Here is a 19,013-nt window from a genome sequence, read left to right as displayed (position 1 = left end):
CTGATCCCTAAACCCACACCTAAACCTACCCATCTCCACCCCCTGATCCCTCCCACCCCTAAACCTACCCATCTCCACCCTCTGATCCCTAAACCCACCCCTAAACCTACCCATCTCCACCCCTAAACCTACCAATCTCCACCCCTTAGATGTGGATCCAACCCCGCCCCCTGGATCTTGTGGACTGCATTGAGGTGCTACTGCAAACAGCAGCAGGTATATTAGGCTGCTGTCACTTTAAGAGCTAATGCACGGATCCAATACACTAATACACATGCGTTTTATTTCTCAACTGATTACGCTTAGTTAAGATATAAATGACTATGTTTACAAGGATACTCGCCAAGATGGGCATTTTGACATCATTTTGTTTGAATATGTCTTTTCAAGTGCAAGAAGATGTGAAAGAGAGCTCAATCCAATGTTGATTTTTACTCGCATTTGGTGCTTGGCGAGTGTTAATTTTAGGCCCTGCATATGTATATGTATATATACATCAGCTCAGCCATCAATTTGCATTTTTTTTATTTTTTATACATGAAACCCTTTTATAAAGCAGGGCCTCAATGTTAAAAGGATCCACCACAAGTGATTAGTGCAGAGAAAACCACGTGCAGAGCTGAACAGAAACAATGATAAAGAGCTTAGTGCTTAATCCCAATTACAATGAGGGATAACACCCCCAAAGTTTAATAGCCAAATTGGGATTTAAAGGTGATGAGTGTCATTTTTCGATCTTAAAATACTTTCACCTATCCTAGTTTAATATGCAAAGACAAGTATGTGATTGAGCATTGGGCTCTGTAGTGCTATTAAAGGATATAATATATTTTGATCATAAATATAAAATGATGAACCTGTCACAGAAATGTTGGCTCAAACAATGGAGCGCGTTTGGGGCATCCGTTTATCTTGATCACGTTCTCATGGTTCGTGGTTTGGCTGGTTACACACTTTACCTTTAAGTTATGTTGTATATTTGATAGAACATGTGACATGTAGGACAGCAGTTCATGTAACTCAAAAGTGCAGCCTGCAAAATGCCATGAAGAGCATCTGTAATAAAGCAATGAGCCGTGCATCGCAGAGATTTTACCATACTTTTTAAAAATTGATAATTCTGACCAGTGTTGGTGTAACGCATACAAGTAACGCAAGTTAAGTACTTAGATTACTTTTTCCAAGTTACATGTAAAGTAACTCATTACTTTTAAATTTTCAACAAAATATATGAGTTACTTTTTCAAAAAGTTTGTTTTCCAATTTATTGAGTGATAGCTCTCCTGTCCTCATGTTGAGATTAATCGTGAGTAAGTGCTGAGGCGTTGTGTGCGCTGTGTTAACATGACAGTTATTGTAGTTCTAGACTACATGTGAACATGCATTTACTTATCTCACTTTTGGTGTAAAAGGGCCTTTATATTTTCCAAAATACTTTTTGTTATTAAAAAAACAAATACGCAAGCCCAGCCCATGTGACTAAAAGTAACTCTAAAGTAATGTAACACACTTTCCGTAGCTAAGTAACGCAATGAGTTACTTTTTAGGGAGTAACACAATATTGTAACGCATTACTTTTAAAAGTAACTTTCCCAAACACTGGTTCTTTCTGTTAATTCTAATTGGTTGAACCATATTTAGAGCTGTCAGAAGCTTCATGACTTGAGCATAACCAAAATATGTTTACAGTTGCCACATTAATACTTAACTGATGTGTGGAAACTGAACTATCGATTTTATGACTCAAAATTGTAGTTTTATGCAATTAAAGGGATAGTTCAACCTGTCATCACTTACTCACCCTCTCAAGTTGTTCCAAACCTGTATGAATTTCTTTCTTCTGCTGAACACAAAAGAAGATATTTTAAAGAATGTCAGTAATCAAACAGTTGAACAGTTGACTTCCATAATAGGAAATCTATGGAAGTCAATGGGGCCCATCAACTGTTTGATTACTGACATTCTACAAAATACTATCCTTTTTAAGCACAATAGCATTCACCTCCTTTGATTCTCAATTTTGCCAGTAAGCTAATGGCTCCAGATGCTCTTCACTGTAACATCACTGTCATGGAGATGATCTGAGGCAGATGGGCATCTTTGCCCAGAACAAATAAACTCATTAAAGCGCTAATCCATTTAGGAGTCAAGTTAGACAGAGCTGCATTCGGCTCTCCATGGATCAAATCAATTTAATAAGATGCTAATTTTCAGAGGAGGTCTCTGTTAATGAGAATCTGCTTACCTGCTGTTCCTGGAATCGGTCAGGAATCCATTATGGGGCATCAAATATTGTAAAATGCTTTCAGATATGAAGATAGATCTGCTTTATGGTCTAACAATGCGTTATCCAGGGTGCACTTCTCCGTAGCCCATGTTAAATGCTTAGTTTATTAAATGGCTATTAAAGGAGAACTCCGGTCAATTTTAACATTGAGCTAATTTTTTTGTACATTTGGAGTGCTGTCAATACAGAGAACAACGACAAAAATCGGTGTTGCCTACACCGAGTTATTCTATTTTTTAAATTTGCACCCTGTTGACTTCAATGGGGCAATGTTTAAACCTGCTTTTAGCCTCTTAACATCCTTGATGTGTCATTACAAGTGCACAGAAAATGTGAGTGATTCCTTCAGAGTGAACACGGTGAATCTGACTGCAGTAGATGTGAAAGATATTAATAAAAATTAAGTTAATTCAGCCAGCGCTCATACCTGTATTTACTTCCTGTTTTCGGTCAAAGTCCATAGTAGTCGATTGTCGAGTTCACGCGTGTGATCATAGGTAACTAAGCAACAGTGGAGAACTCGACAATCGACTACTGTGGGCTTCGACCGAAAACAGGAAGTAAATACAGGTATGAGCGCTGGCTGAATTAACTTAATTTTTATTAATATCTTTCACATCTACTGCAGTCAGATTCACCATGTTCACTCTGAAGGAATCACTCACATTGTCTGTGCACTTGTAATGACACATCAAGGATGTTAAGAGGCTAAAAGCAGGTTTAAACATTGCCCCATTGAAGTCTACAGGGCGCAAATTTTAAAAATAGAATAACTCGGTGTAGGCAACACCGATTTTTGTCGTTGTTCTATGTACTGACAGCACTCCAAATGTACAAAAAAATGAGCTCAATGTTAAAATTGACCGGAGTTCTCCTTTAAAGAAATTGTTTTTAACATCATGCATAAATTGTCTTATGCACATGACATATACTAAAATAGATGTTCCAGTCTCATGCAAAATAGTAAGATATCAAATGGGTTGGCTCATACAAAATGTACACCTTTAGTCTGATTGAACTGAATGTTGGACAGTTTGGGGCCTTTTTAATTTGGTCAGGCTGAGAGAGCAGATTATTCTAGAAAAAAAAAAAACAGCTAAAAGATGAAAAATAGTAATCTAAAGCTAAACTACAACTGTTTTTGACTAACATCATACATAGTCTTCAGGGCAAACATAAAATAAAAATGTTTAAATAAAAATCATTAAACTCACATATGGACCCACAGATTTTAAAAGTTGCAAAGTCTACATCCTAAATGTTAGATTTTCGGCAAGCCAGGGGCATAATAACGGTTAATGTGTTTTGTTTTTTGAAAAACAATGTTCATTTCCGTGTGATATTTAGGAGTTGGAAAGCCAAGCACAGCTGAGGGGATTATATGGGATTCTTTACATGTCATCATATAATTAAGCTGTAAAGCGCCGACATTGTTCTGTAACACTGACATTACCGGCTCTCATCTTTTTTTCCAGTGTCAATCACAGACAGTTGTCGGTACTGTATTCGTATTTTTGAAAGCTGAAGGGTTACATTGGACTATAAACACTTTAAATACCAAACCCTTCAGTCACTCTCCACTATTTTTAGGTTTTGTCTTTTTGTTCATCACCTAATTTCAGCTGCTCCAGAACAAAAGGGGTCAGGATTTTTCCAGTCATTATGGTTGGTGCTCACCGTGTAATTATGCAGCTGAGACTAAACCTGCCCACTTTTATTTATATCCAAAAAGAACCGTTTTCTGCAGACGAGGGATCTTACTGTAACTTTTTCTTCCAAGAAATCATAAAATCAAAATTGAGTTTCAACAAGAAACAGCTTTGGCAGCCCATTTCTGTTCTATTTCTGTGTTTGACAATAAATAATGTCGGACAAGACTTTCAGTTTTATGATTAATGGAATGGATTGTGAAAAGTGCTCTTTATGTGAATAGGGGGTTGGAAGGAGCAAAAAGGAAAGTCATTTCAGAGGTGGTAATACATTTTGATGAAAAATTAAAAAGACTAATATGAAGAAATTTTTTATTCAAATATAATGATCTTTTCCACCTCAGAAACATCCCTATATGTATATATGTATATGTATATACGTATACACACTTTCTGCATGCTCACGAGAACCTTTTCACTTGGTAAATAGGACAATACACACAGCCGTATTGAGAAATAACCCCATTTCTCTGCGCGGTTTCTCGGCCGTCACAGAGGATGCGTTAAAGGCTGTGAAATTAGAGATATACTGCTCTAACAAAAGCCACATTTGTATTAATTCATGCGCATCCATACTCTCCTTTTCTCCATAGTAAAATGGCAGTGGATGCACAAATGAAATAGGTTGTTGTATACATAAACCTAAAATTGTAACGTTTGAGCACTGCGCACATGTAAAAAGTTTCTCGTGAGTTTTTGCAAAGGTCCCTTTAGGGGCTCCGTAGTATTGACTCTCTTTTGGTGTTACCAAGGCAATATGAATGAATACTTTTCACAATCAAACCCAGTCCTACGTTGTTTAGCTCAGAATATAGAGAAGCTAAAAACATGTCCAGGGCTTTCTTATTTTATCTACTAATAATCTTTATTTACTGAATAATGTTATTATTCTCCTCTACAGGAATATTTGTATGAATGTTTTTGTCCACGGTATCCTGTGTGCTGTTATCTGTCTGTTTTCCTCACTCCTAAAGAAGAGCAGGGCTATGTTATCCCCCCATTATGGCACAGTCACCCTCCTGTTTTTGTTCCCATGGACCACCAGCCGATTGCGGCGCCTTCAGAGGGTGAGCTAATCCTCTGTGTGTGATTTTCATGTAAGAGCACTCACCGGGTGACGCCTGCGTCCCGAATGCCACCCCTCTGGCCCACGTGCATGGTGCGAGAGTCAGGACTTTCCTTTCAGCAGATCCCCAAAGCCTCCACAGGCATGGCCGGAATGACATGGAGAAAGCCATGCATGCCTTGGCAGAAACACACACACACACACACACACACACACACACACACATATTAAGCCTTTAAGAGGCTGTTATGTTTCACCCTGCTTTCTTTCTCCTTCACACACATCCTGTCTGTGTCTGTCAGTTCCTCTGAACTTCTTTTATCCGCGAGCACTCCAGTGGCTGTCCGGCTGCTCTCCTCCTCTTTGACCTTCTGCCTGTCTCCTCTATCTCAGGCCCATCTCCAGTTCCCAAACAAATATCCTGTCAATCAAAAAGCGTCTGTCATGTTGTTGTTGTTGTTGTTGCCTCTGAGGTAATTCTGGTCATGATTTTGATTCTGGTGATGATCTATCTATCTATCTATCTATCTATCTATCTATCTATCTATCTATCTATCTATCTATCTATCTATCTATCTATCTATCTATCTATCTATCTATCTATCTATCTATCTATCTATCTATCTATCCAGTCCAGTCCAATCCAATCCAATCCATCCATCCATCCAAATCTAATCCCATCCACCCATCCATCCATCCTTCCACCCATCCATCCATCCATCCATCCTGCCATCCTTCCATCCATCCATCCATCCATCCATCCATCCATCCATCCATCCATCCATCCAAATCTAATACAATACAATACAATACAATACAATACAATACAATCCCTCCATCCATCCATCCATCCATCCACCCATCCATCCATCCTTCCATCCATCCTTCCATCCACCCATCCACCCATCCATCCATCCATCCATCCATCCATCCATCCAAATCTAATCCCATCCATCCATCCATCCACCCATCCATCCATCCTTCCACCCATCCATCCATCCATCCATCCTGCCATCCTTCCATCCATCCATCCATCCATCCATCCATCCATCCATCCATCCATCCATCCATCCATCCATCTATCCATCCATCCATCCATCCATCCAAATCTAATACAATACAATACAATACAATACAATACAATACAATACAATCCCTCCATCCATCCATCCACCCATCCATCCACCCATCCATCCTTCCATCCACCCATCCATCCATCCATCCATCCATCCATCCATCCATCCATCATCCAAATCTAATACAATACAATACAATACAATACAATACAATACAATACAATACAATACAATCCATCCATCCATCCATCCATCCATCCATCCATCCAGCCATCCTTCCATCCATCCATCCATCCATCCTTCCATCCATCCTTCCATCCACCCATCCATCCATCCATCCATCCATCCATCCATCCATCCATCCATCTATCCATCCATCCATCCATCCATCCATCCACCCATCCATCCATCCTTCCATCCATCCTTCCATCTACCCATCCATCCATCCATCATCCAAATCTAATAATACAATACAATACAAAACAATACAATACAATCCATCCATCCATCCATCCTGCCATCCATCCATCCATCCATCCATCCATCCATCCATCCACCCATCCATCCATCCACCCATCCACCCCCATCCATCCATCCATCCATCATCCAAATACAATACAATACAATACAATACAATACAATACAATACAATACAATACAATCCATCCATCCATCCATCCTGCCATCCTTCCATCCATCCACCCATCCATCCATCCATCCATCCATCCATCCATCCATCCAAATCTAATACAATACAATACAATACAATACAATACAATACAATACAATACAATACAATACAATACAATCCCTCCATCCATCCATCCATCCACCCATCCACCCATCCATCCATCCTTCTCTCTCTGTCTCTCTGTCTCTCTCTCTCTCTCATTTTTCTTCACTACTCATAAGAGCAACACTCAGAAATAGTCTGCGGTCACACCTTCTATACGGTGTAAACTTGTTCAGTCTACCTGCACTCTGTTTGTGGTTTTCAACACCTTCACACCTCCTACCCTCCATTTTCCCCGTTCCAAACTGGACAATTTAGGCGTTTTTATTATTATCATTCCTTATCATTAGTTTGCCATGTGTTGCAGCTCAGAGCTGTCTCCTGTGAAGAATGGCTATTCTGGGAATGTGACATTTCAGTTCTGCTGTTTTCAGCGGTATTTTAGTTAGCAAAGGGCCAATGAGTCTCCTGTGATGATGGGTTAGTTTCCTCTTCACCTCCGCTGACAGAAACAGGAGTTGCTTCGGTTTTCTAAACGTCTTTCTGCAATGTATTTGTTTACTTGCTGCTGTGCTCAGAGAGTTGAGTTACAGCCTGAACCACTGAGACTTCGTGCGATATAGACGTGGTACAGTAGATGAGATTCTGCGATTTTACAGATGATTTGATATCACTTTGGTCTGATTAAATATTTTGTTTTCACATCATTTTTTCTTAAGCTCTCCCAAAAATGTAAATTGTGTCATTATTCATTCTCCCTCATTTCTTCCATGAAACATAAAAGCAGACGTTTGACAGAATGTTCTGCCTGCCCTTATCCCTGCAATGGATGTGAATACAAGCTCAATTAATGACAAAAACGCCATCATTTTCTACATTTATTTTTATTGGATGATGTATGAAATGTTGATGTATATGTCGTTAATAACAATAATAATCTTGATGTATGATGGTGATAATAATGATAATAATAATTTTCCATACAAAGAATATGAATTCTAGCTCAATTAATGACAAAACACCATATAAATGCCAAAAACATTATCCATGCATTTTTGTCTTTTCAAAATATTTTCTGTTGTATTTCATATATATATATATATATATATATATATATTAAGTAATTACAGGCTTAGAAATCATGAGCACATAGAGAACTTTTTCTCTAATATTCTATTTATATATTTTGATATTAATATGAATTTTTAGGATGAATTATAATAATGCATATTTTAATACTTTAAGATTCTTTTATTATTTGATTATTCCCCTAGAAGACTTTTCATTTCTTAAAAACACTTCATAGAAGTGTCTGGCCACAATTCCAACTAGTGTTTGAAGACTTTTTTTCCAAAAAGTGTTGCACATGCCCAGCTAAAATCCACAAGCAAAGAACGTGTCAAGGGCCAACGTTAGTCAGTTATGTCCCAAATCATCATGAAACTGCAGCCTAATTGGGAATTGAAATTCGGAGTGCGTAATCACGGCTTCAGCAGCTCAGAGCCGCAATATATACTTACAGGAGAATGTGGTACGGTTTGAAAAGGTGTCAAAGATTTAGACTCGATTTTGATTCCACTTTGAAACCGAGAGATTGATTTGGTCCTAGTGGTGGACTCTCGGTAAGATGAATGGCAGTGATTGTAGCTGTCCTCGCACACCTCTGCTAATCATCCCAGTCGAGTGACCTCCCACCACTGCCAATTACCAGTAATACACTGCTATTCATCTATTTAAATCAGTACCACCTGTCAAATATAGCCAGCACGCGCTTCTCTAGGAATGCATTCCGCGCATAACCGACCGCTAAAGATGGCGCCATTCTCTCAGAACTGGGCCATGCCAAAGACCCTCATGTACACCAGCCAGGAGGATCTATTTTCAGTCCGGTGCAAATGAGACTGCAGGCATCATGCTACGTGTCTGGCCTATAAACCTGGCTGTGTAGCTTATGATATTGAGATGTAAGTGATATGTAGCCCAGCTGATGGCCCATGTGGATATATGGTTGCGCACGGATTGAACTATATCGTTTTTTTTCCCTCCCCAATACAAATCAAGCATTTCTTTGCCTTGGTGATTGAAAACCTCTTACTTGTATTTTTTTCCCCCAGCTCTCAACAGATGAGGGCTACTTTTGCGCTACTCAATAATCATTTGAGGAATGGATAAACAATTAAACAATCACTTAACCTTGTGGATAAATAGATAAAATAATAATAATTTATCAAGTAATCAAAATTAATAAGCTAATTGTAAATACAGTGTTTGTTTCACTATTTACAATATTGAACTAATCTTTTTTTTTTATATTGATAAAATTGAAATTATTATTTCTTTGGGAGAATTACACAAAGTTTTCACACTGACTTTTCCTTTTGTAAAATAGAAAACACCAGATATGAATTAATTAATTAATCAAAACATAAATGATGCAGTTTTCAGATCAGCATTTCAGTGTTATTTTAGTATTATTAGCATACTATTATAGTACTTATTAATATTTTAAATGACCTTTTATTTTTCATTTTAGTCATTTTTTCCCCATTTTGATTATTTTTCTAATATTTCTTACATTTTTTAAATTTTCAAATGTTCAAATTCTTTTTTATATTTAACTTAAACTCACTTTATTTCAATTTAACATTTTTTTTAATCTGATATATCTGATATATATATGAAAATTATTTTCAATAATTTTAGTTAAGTTTTAGTAACAATAACACCAATTCAGCAATTGAGAATAAAGAAATCATGAAGAAATTGGTCTATATATATATATATATATATATACACATATACATATATGTTTTTTGCTATTATGCATAACTCTATTATTGATTTACCTCTTTGGTCTGGCACTCAATCTGCTGTCCTGAAGTTACAGTTTTAAGGTGGTTATGGTTCGAACTGTCTCTATATGGCAGTAAGGTTAGTGTTCAAAGTCTAGAAATAGTTCAACAGCTTCAGAGTTTAGAATATTGTAAAATATTTAAAGTCTGGTAATGAGTTCGTAGTTGACCTTTGCAGAGTTGAGCAGAGTTTTCAAAAGGAAGAAGTTACTTTTTGCGTTAGACGCAGAGTGTTGGAAGCTAAAGCTCAGGTTTGTTGAAGTGCAGCGTCCTGTGGAGTGAGGCGCTCAGAGGTGGGCCTGTCCCGACACGGTGGCCTGCGGCTTCACCTTCTTCTAGCAGACGCCGCCTCACAGGTTTAAAAGGATTGACCTTTTAAATTTGACCTCTGGTTTAAGCCTAATTCCTTTGCTCTCTCACAGGAGGATGTTCTAACCTCCCCCTCTCTGTTCTTCTGTCTGCAGACCTGAACGAGTGCGGCCTCAAGCCTCGGCCCTGTAAACACAGGTGCATGAACACATACGGGAGCTACAAATGCTACTGCCTGAACGGATACATGCTGTTACCTGATGGGAGCTGTGGAAGTGAGTTACGTCTCTGTTTTACGCGTGCTGTCCTACTGTGTCAATGGTTTAATAGCTCTTCAGTGCTTTGCTTGAAACGGATTATAGTGCTACCAGCAGTGTCAACCACTATGTTTTGTTTCTACAAGCTGGATTTCTACAAGTATATTGTTCCAAAAAGCTTTACAAAGAATAATAAGATAATGCAAAAATACAGACAACATAAAATTATTTTATTTTATTTTAAATGGTTTTATTTTTCCACACCAAAAAGAGAAAATTGCAATTTTCCTTCTGTATTTTTTATTTTATTTATTTATTTGTTTATTTGTTTTGTTTGTGTTGTTTTGTGAAAAAGGTTTTATTTTTCCACATTAAAAAAAATAATATTTTTGTTTTGTTTTGTTTAAAAGGTTTTATTTTTTCCACATAAAAAAAAAAAAAAATTTGTTTTGTTTTGTTTTGTTTAAAAAGTTATATTTTTTCCATTTTAGAAAAAAAAAAAAGAAATTTGAAATTTTTCTACATAAAAAAGAAAAGAAAAGAAAAGGAAAATCGCAAATTTCCTTTTGTTTTGATTTATTATTTATTTTATTTATTACATTTATTTTCCCTTTTATTAAAGAGAAAGTCACAATTTTCCTTCCGGGATTTTATTTTATTTAGTGTGTTTTTATAGTCTCTTCTGCCATACACAAATCATTCTAAGAGCTCAGGGCGTCCCTCAACCCTGCAGAGAGCTTTCAAGTGACTCACAAAAAAAATATGAGAAAGCTGTGAACTTCAACCCTGCCAGGCTAAGGCTAAGTGTTATTGCTGGCCTTAAGCTATCCTCCCTACGCCAAGTGGACTGTGCCTGTGCTTGCCTGGTGCTAAGTGTGCTTCCAGAGGCTTCAAGATTACACTCTCTGATAAATATTTTCTCACCTTCCCACAGCTCACACTTCAGTAAACACCATTGAATTACAGAGTTAATCAAAGTATGGTAACGTGGGTGGTACAATCATTGTCAATGCTCAGATGGCAGATTACTGCATAGTTTGGAGAGGCTGGGTGCTGATCTGATAAAAGTCTGCACAAGCTCAAATTATTCATAACTTGATGGTAAAAAAAAAAAAAAGCTCTTTTGAAATCAGCTTCATCACTGTAAGTTAAATACTGTAAGTGCCAAATATTATTTAATTTAATTTAATTTAATTTAATTTAATTTAATTTAATTTAATTTAATTTAATTTTATTTTATTTTATTTTATTTTATTTTATTTTATTTTATTTTATTTTATTTTATTTTATTTTATTTTATTTTATTTTATTTTATTTTATGCATTTAAATGGTTCTATTTTTCCACATTGAAAAAAGAGAAAACTTTATGTTATTTGATGGTAAAAAAAATGCTCTTTTGAAATCAGCTTCATCACTGTAAGTTAAATACTGTAAGTGCCAAATATTATTTTATTTTATTTTATTTTATTTTATTTTATTTTATTTTATTTTATTTTATTTTATTTTATTTTATTTTATTTTATTTTATTTTATTTTATGCAATGCAATGCAATGCAATGCAATGCAATGCAATGCATTTAAATGGTTTTATTTTTCCACATTGAAAAAAGAGAAAACTTTATGTTATTTGATGGTAAAAAAATGCTCTTTTGAAATCAGCTTCATCACTGTAAGTTAAATACTGTAAGTGCCAAATATTATTTATTTAATTTAATTTAATTTTATTTAATTTAATTTAATTTAATTTAATTTAATTTAATTTTATTTTATTTTATTTTATTTTATTTTTTTTATTTTTTATTTTATTTTATTTTATTTTATTTTATTTTATTTTATTTTATTTTATTTTATGCATTTAAATGGTTTTATTTTTCCACATTGAAAAAAGAGAAAAGTTTATGTTATTTGACGTTTTTTTGTTATTATTAAACTTCTTTTCATTAAATTCAATTTAATTAAAATTATAATTAATTAAACGTATTCCACCTGCAATTAAAAATAATTATTAGGCTAATAAAAATAAATGTAGAAAATATGAATTTTATAACAATAATAATAATAAACTATTTAATTATTCACGAAATACACAAAATTCCTCAAAATTAAATGTCAAACTTATGTTAAACAACATTTGCTCAAAACTCAATACAAACACAATTTTATTTTAATGTTATTTGATTTATTTTTACTGTGATATTTTAACCTGGCCCAGAATTGAGATCTATTACTTATGCAGTACACACAAATTTAAAGGTTTCGTAACCCATCTCTTTCTTATTTCATTTCCTTCAAGACTTTAGAAAATAATTGAGTTTTTTGGTTTGGTTTTGTTTGGTTTTCAACCAGCATTAGCAGGAACAACGTGGCATCTTCTTTTCTCTCGAGTGTTTTTTTTTACCTCGCTGTCTGGTGTAAAATGGGCTGTGCTGTCTGTGACGACCCCCTCGACACACCAGTTGAGAATGTTTCTCCGCAGGGCTTATAGATCACTGCACAATCTAATAACGCAAGGTTATCTGCTTCACTGCTCGTTTCCTTCAAGGCCATCAAGCTAAATATGGAAAAGTGTGTTCCCTTCTGCGACCTGTGGCCTTGCACCCTATTTAATGGCTGTTCATCTTTGTTCTCTTGCTTGGATGCTTATATGTGGAACATCTGTTGGTACATTTTGCTTTCCATGTACAGTGTGCTTTGTATACTTGAGTGGTTCTGTGTTTTAATGTATAAGTGGAGGAAATGTGTATCATAAGTGCTAAACCTGGTGTGCGCATCTTTCTGTCAGATGCCCGGACATGCAGCATGGCGAACTGCCAGTACGGCTGTGAAGTAATGAAAGGAGAGGTTCGCTGCCAGTGCCCGTCTCCAGGTCTGCAGCTCGCTCCAGATGGCAGGACCTGTGTGGGTATGTGTTCATGGCTAATGCATTACTTTAATTGGTAATCGAATTTCCACTGATCTTTAGAAAGAAAGCTCATTATTGTCACGGATAGGAGGCTTGAGGCTGTAGAAAGAGACGGAGATGGCGGTGAACAAATACAAAAGTCTTTCATCCAACAGCAAACACAGAAGAGTACAAACACTGATAACACCAACAATAACTGAACTGAACAGAACAGTGTGTATAAGTACACATAGCAAATGAGGACACTAAACAGGGCCAGCTGGATAGAGATTTACCAATCACACACCATAGCAACTAATGAGATTGAATACAGACATGACAGAAACTACTAAACAGGACATGATTGTGACAATCATGAGAACATACTGTACGTCTCCCAAAATAACCACAGCTGCGCCTGGAATCGCACACTTTCTTGAGCAGTTTCTACATTTGAATTTGAAATTACTTTGTGACCGTTAAAAAAGTATGTTCTATTTAGTATGAGTGTGTGTGTAGTATGAATGTAATCTGGACGTACAACATTCGCCATGTTGTAATTATTATGTGATCTACCAGCGTCAGTTACTGTCGCTTCACTGCCATTCATAAATCTTCTCCCGTGGCCTCATGGGATAGTAAAGAGTAAGCACACTTCAGAATCTCACCGGAAGTTGTAGGTCATCCGGTGGCCTTTTCGAATACTATGCATTCAGACATACTCTTTTGGCGTACTGTTTTTTGCATATACAGTAGGGAAGTATTCGATTTTGGACGCTGCGCATCTAAAAATCTGCCATCAAAAGTGTCAATATTTTATACTTATAATAAATTGTATTAGTATTTATAAATGATATACAAAAAATATGCAGTATTATGCATTTTATTATAATTAACACATTGCTAACATGATATGACCTCTTGTTAGCATTATTTAGCACGTTGCTAGCATGATTAACATTTTCATGCATGATTTAGCGTGTTGTTAGCATGATTTAACATCTTGCTAGCATAGCATAATTTAAAGGGGTGGTTGATTATGATTTCACTTTTCTAACTTTAGTTAGTGTGTAATGTTGCTGTTTGAGCATAAACAACATCTGCAAAGTTCCAACGCTCAAAGTTCAAAGCAAAGGGAGATATTTGCTTTTAAAGAAATTGCTTTTTAAGGACTACAACAAACGGCTGGTAGGGACTACACGACATTCCTCCAGGGTTAGTGACATCACCAACCCTAGAATTTACATAAACCCCGCCCCCGGGAATGTGATTTATAGATTATCATGACAGAATATGCTAATCAATGACTAGAAGATAGTTAACTACACATCAGCTACATAAATTCATCAACTAACCATTCAGAAATGTCCTGTTTCATTCTACATGTTGTCACTTCTTCTTGAGTCTCTCCATCATTGTCTGAATCCGGTTTGAACATAAAAGGCTAAAAGTTTTTAGGAATTTTCAGTGTGTGTGTGGAAGCACAAGCTTTTGTAGCTCCGCCCCCTGTGCCGGGAGCAGCAGCTCATTTGCATTTAAAGGGACAGGGACAGACACAAAAACGGTGCGTTTTTGCTCACCCTCAAAAAGCGACAATTTTAACATGCTATATAAAAATATCTGTGGGGTATTTTGAGCTAAAATTTTACATACACACTCTGGGGACATCAGAGACTTATTTTACATCTTATGAAAATGGCATTATACCACCCCTTTAACATCTTGCTAGCATAATTTAACATCTTGCTAGCATAATTTAGCACAGTGGTTCTCAACTCCAGTCCTCAGGACCCGCTGCTCTGCACATTTTGTATGTCTCTCTTATCTGACACACTCAGTTCAGTTCATGGAGTCTCTCCTAATGAGCTGATGATCTGATTCAGGTGTGTTTAAATAAGGGAGACATACAAAATGTGCAGAGCAGTGGGTCCCGAGGACTGGAGTTGAGAACCACTGATTTAGCACATTGCTAGAATGTTGTTAGCATGATAAATCAGAACAGTCGGAAGGTCTGACCCGAGTTTGGTGGTTCTAGCTTTAAAGGAACACTCCACCGTTTTTTGAAATAGGGCTTATTCACCTTCTTTCCTACATTTAGATAGGTGGGCAAATGCATTTTTGTCTCAGTGCATGCATTGTTTTAGTTTGACAGGGTCGGCACTAGCTTAGCTTAGCATAATGAATGGAATCCTTTGTTGCCAGCTAGCATGTCCTGAGTAAAAGTGATATATATATTAAAAAAAACCCACCTAATTACTTCTTGTGGCCTGCGTATTCACAACAAGTACAAATAGCGATGCAGATTAACACTAGGCGATTTCCTAGGCAGATATTGACTTATATATTAAGGACTATATTAGGGGGAAGCACAGGCGAAGCACTGCTACTTGGGTGTGATATCTCTGCGCCCAAGTAGCAGTGCTTTGCCTGTGCTTCCCCCTAATATAGTCCCAAGTCAATATCTGCATAGGAAATCACCTAGTGTTAATCTGCATCGCTATTTGTACTTGTTGTGAATACGCAGGCCACAAGAAGTAATTAGGTGGGTTTTTTTTAATTTTTTATATCACTTTTACTCAGGACATGCTAGCTGGCAACAAAGGATTCCATTGATTATGCTAAGCTAAGCTAGCGCCGACCCTGTCAAACTAAAACAATGCATGCACTGAGACAAAAATGCATTTGCCCACCTATCTAAATGTAGGAAAGAAGGTGAATAAGCCCTATTTCAAAAAACGGTGGAGTGTTCCTTTAAAGCTCTAGGAGGAGTAGCTGTCAGAAATTTTAGTCTCAGAAGAAGAAGTTTAAATAGCATTCCGCTTTCTCAAGCCAACTTAATAATATGACACTAGCAATGCCATTCCTAATAATACTACTGCTAATAATAATATGACACTAGCAATGCCATTTCCAGGAAACTTGAATAGGCTACTGTAAATTGCTTTGGATGGAAGCATCTGAAATGTAAATCGATGTAGACTTCAGGCAGAAAAAAAAAAACATTAAATAAAAAATGACATGACCCCTTTAAGTCAAAAGAAGAATGAGCACGATCTCTTTGCGCTCTGTCTAGTCATCTTTTGAAGGTGTGACAAGAAAAGATGACAAACCTTTGCTATTACGAACGTCACAAAACAGTTTCACTTTCACTCACGCTTTCTCCTGCTACAAAACCGTGCGGCTCGCACCAGTCCTTGACAACAGAGCTGTGCTTCTTTCGTTTGATATGCTTATTATGCGTTAAGTGCTTGGAAATGTCACTGTGGCGTTCGTTAATGACTGTTTTAATGGCATGCCGTAGTCCTAGAGACGGCAACTACATACACAGTTTGAAGAAGCAGATATTCACATCTTCACCACACAGATCACTAAATCACAAACGGAATGCGACAAATTGAGTCAGTTAACCTAAAGCTCTTCTACGCACATTTGTCTTGCTTGACTCTTAACATTTTTTCCCCTTTTCTGCCTTTTTTCTGGAGGCTATGATGAGGGGAGTGCAGAAAACAGTGTGAGTTTTTTAAAAGGGCACCATAAATCATGAGACTGACCATCTTAATGTTTCACGGCACAGGTGTTCAGCTCTTTAGGCATTTCAGCAGAGGACTTTTATCGCTCCGAGGAGGGCAGCTTTTGTTAGATGGATGTCTGTACATGCACACATAAGTGTTGAGTTTGAATGGCACTCCTGCAGAGCGTTCACACACTGCTTGATGCAGATTTTTGATAATACTTAAATGCAGCATATGCCAGCACAAAACATCAGAGTGTACAATTAATCCTGACAGCATTATGCAACACAATAATTCAAGGGTCATGAATTATATAAGTATACTTTTGAGGTGATCAAAACCAATGTGTTGCTGACCTTAAAGGGATACTCCACTTTTTTTGGAAATAGGCATTTTATAACTCCCCCAGAGTTAAACAGTTGAGTTTTACCGTTTTCGAATCCATTCAGCCGATCTCCGGGTCTGGCGGTACCACTTTTAGCATAGCTTAGCATAGATCATTGAATCGGACAGGACCATTAGCATCTCTCTAAAAAAAATGACCAAAGAGTTTCGATATTTTTCCTATTTAAAACTTGACTCTTCTGTAGTTACATCGTGATTATTGATTATTACGCAGGAATGAGAGTATAGTTCCTAGCCATATCAGCCTAGAAAATCGCAACTTATCATTTTCCGTCGGTCTTAGTACACGATGTAACTACAGAAGAGTCAAGTTTTAAATAGGAAAAATATCGAAACTCTTTGGTCATTTTTTTGAGAGAGATGCTAATGGTCCTGTCCGATTCAATGATCTATGCTAAGCTATGCTAAAAGTGGTATCGCCAGACCCGGAGATCGGCTGAATTGATTCGGTAAACGGTAAACGGTAAAACTCAACTGTTTAACTCTGGGGGAGTTGTAAAATGAGCCTATTTCCCCAAAAAGTGGAGTATCCCTTTAATTCACTGAGACCTTTTTACTTTGATCCAAACTGGAGCTTGAAAAAGACTAGAGAAATGATGGATTGGTGTGTTTGTTTCGCAGATGTGGATGAATGCGCCACGGGTCATGCGGTTTGTCCCCGTTTCCGTAAGTGCATCAACACATTTGGGAGTTACATCTGCAAGTGCCATGATGGCTTTGACCTGCAGTACATCAATGGGAAATTTCAGTGTACAGGTAAGCTGGTGGTGGATATAGTGTACATTAACATTACATTCATAGACGACATCCAAAAACCTTTCAAACAATGTGATTTGTTGGAATAGTGTAGCATTGTTTGATTTGATGATTCTCAAACACTTGCAATTGCTTTTGCTTGTCTTGAATTCCAAAGAAAATCTTTGACTTAACTCACATTCTTGCCAACAGTGGACATTTTGTGCCAAGATCAGGTTTTAAATGTTATTGTGCCACTTTTTTTAAAACAATAATAATAATATCAACATTGCTCTGTTTCAAAGCTCAGAGAGCTGGTCTGTAAGAAGCATTTTATGTTTTGTGTTTGTGTGAACAGTATAAGTTACCTCGTATTAGCTAATTGTAAGAAATTATTGCATGTGTCCTTCACTGACAAGACATTTCAATAAACCATAATGCATTGAGAAAATCTATCCAATGGTAGATGAGCCAAGTAAAAAATGCCTGTTGAAAAATGGCATGTTATTGTGATATCTTGTTTTAGCTAATCAAAAGAACTATTTTTAACCTGTTTGCACTATGCTAAGTAGTGATGCACCAAAATTTCGGTAACCGAAAATATTAGGCCATAACAACAAAAACAAATGTTTTATTGAAAACATTACAGAGGCCATTTTATGCCCTTTTATAAAGTCTTGATTTAGTTTTTGGTGTTTGTATGTTCATAAAACATCATTTTTGAGCAACCATTGTTGCAGCACCTCTCTTCCCAGTCTGTCAGTAACGCTCTGTTTAGTACCTGTCTCTATGAAGCCCCTCCTTCTGAAAAGCACACTGTGCTCTGATTGGTCGTCTGGATCAGTGTGTTGTATTTGGTCAACCGCTTTGAAAGTGTTTGGGAAATGTCACGCCCCTTACCATAACCACGAGTTTCAACACACTACTTACTCAACTCAACAAGACATCACACCTATATTTATTTTTGCGCATGCCTTGGGCGGCAATTATTTAAATGAGGAATACTGTGACGTGTTTGTTCCCGAAAGAAAACTCAAGACTACCAAAAATCTAAAATATTCGGCCAAAACAACAACAACAACAAAAAATAATTTTCGTGTTTTGGCTGAAATGGCTTTGGAGGGACAAAGTCATTAATCATTAGTAACGTTTAATTAGTGCTTCTTCCAGGAACAATGGCGCTCTGATTG

At 36.7% G+C, this 19,013-nt stretch overlaps 1 protein-coding gene across 4 annotated transcripts in view; it reads left to right on the top strand.

Moving 5' to 3' along the window:
- The window catches only part of npnta (nephronectin a), a 50,838-nt gene that overhangs the window by 21,344 nt on the left and 10,481 nt on the right, over window positions 1–19,013 (top strand). For 2 of the 4 annotated variants that reach the window (XM_084403252.1, XM_084403251.1), the window contains 4 exons: window positions 4,971–5,063; window positions 10,188–10,307; window positions 13,073–13,192; window positions 17,710–17,844. In XM_084403252.1, the coding sequence (XP_084259378.1) occupies window positions 4,971–5,063; window positions 10,188–10,307; window positions 13,073–13,192; window positions 17,710–17,844 (468 nt within the window). The remainder of the gene's footprint in view (window positions 1–4,970; window positions 5,064–10,187; window positions 10,308–13,072; window positions 13,193–17,709; window positions 17,845–19,013) is intronic. The other 2 variants (XM_084403254.1, XM_084403253.1) reach the window with 1 other exon arrangement.

Source organism: Rutilus rutilus (assembly GCF_951802725.1).
Source record: "Rutilus rutilus genome assembly, chromosome: 2".
Classification (NCBI taxonomy): Eukaryota; Metazoa; Chordata; class Actinopteri; order Cypriniformes; family Leuciscidae; genus Rutilus; species Rutilus rutilus.
Note: the sequence above shows the minus strand (reverse complement) of the source record. Positions and strands in the feature narration are given on the sequence as shown.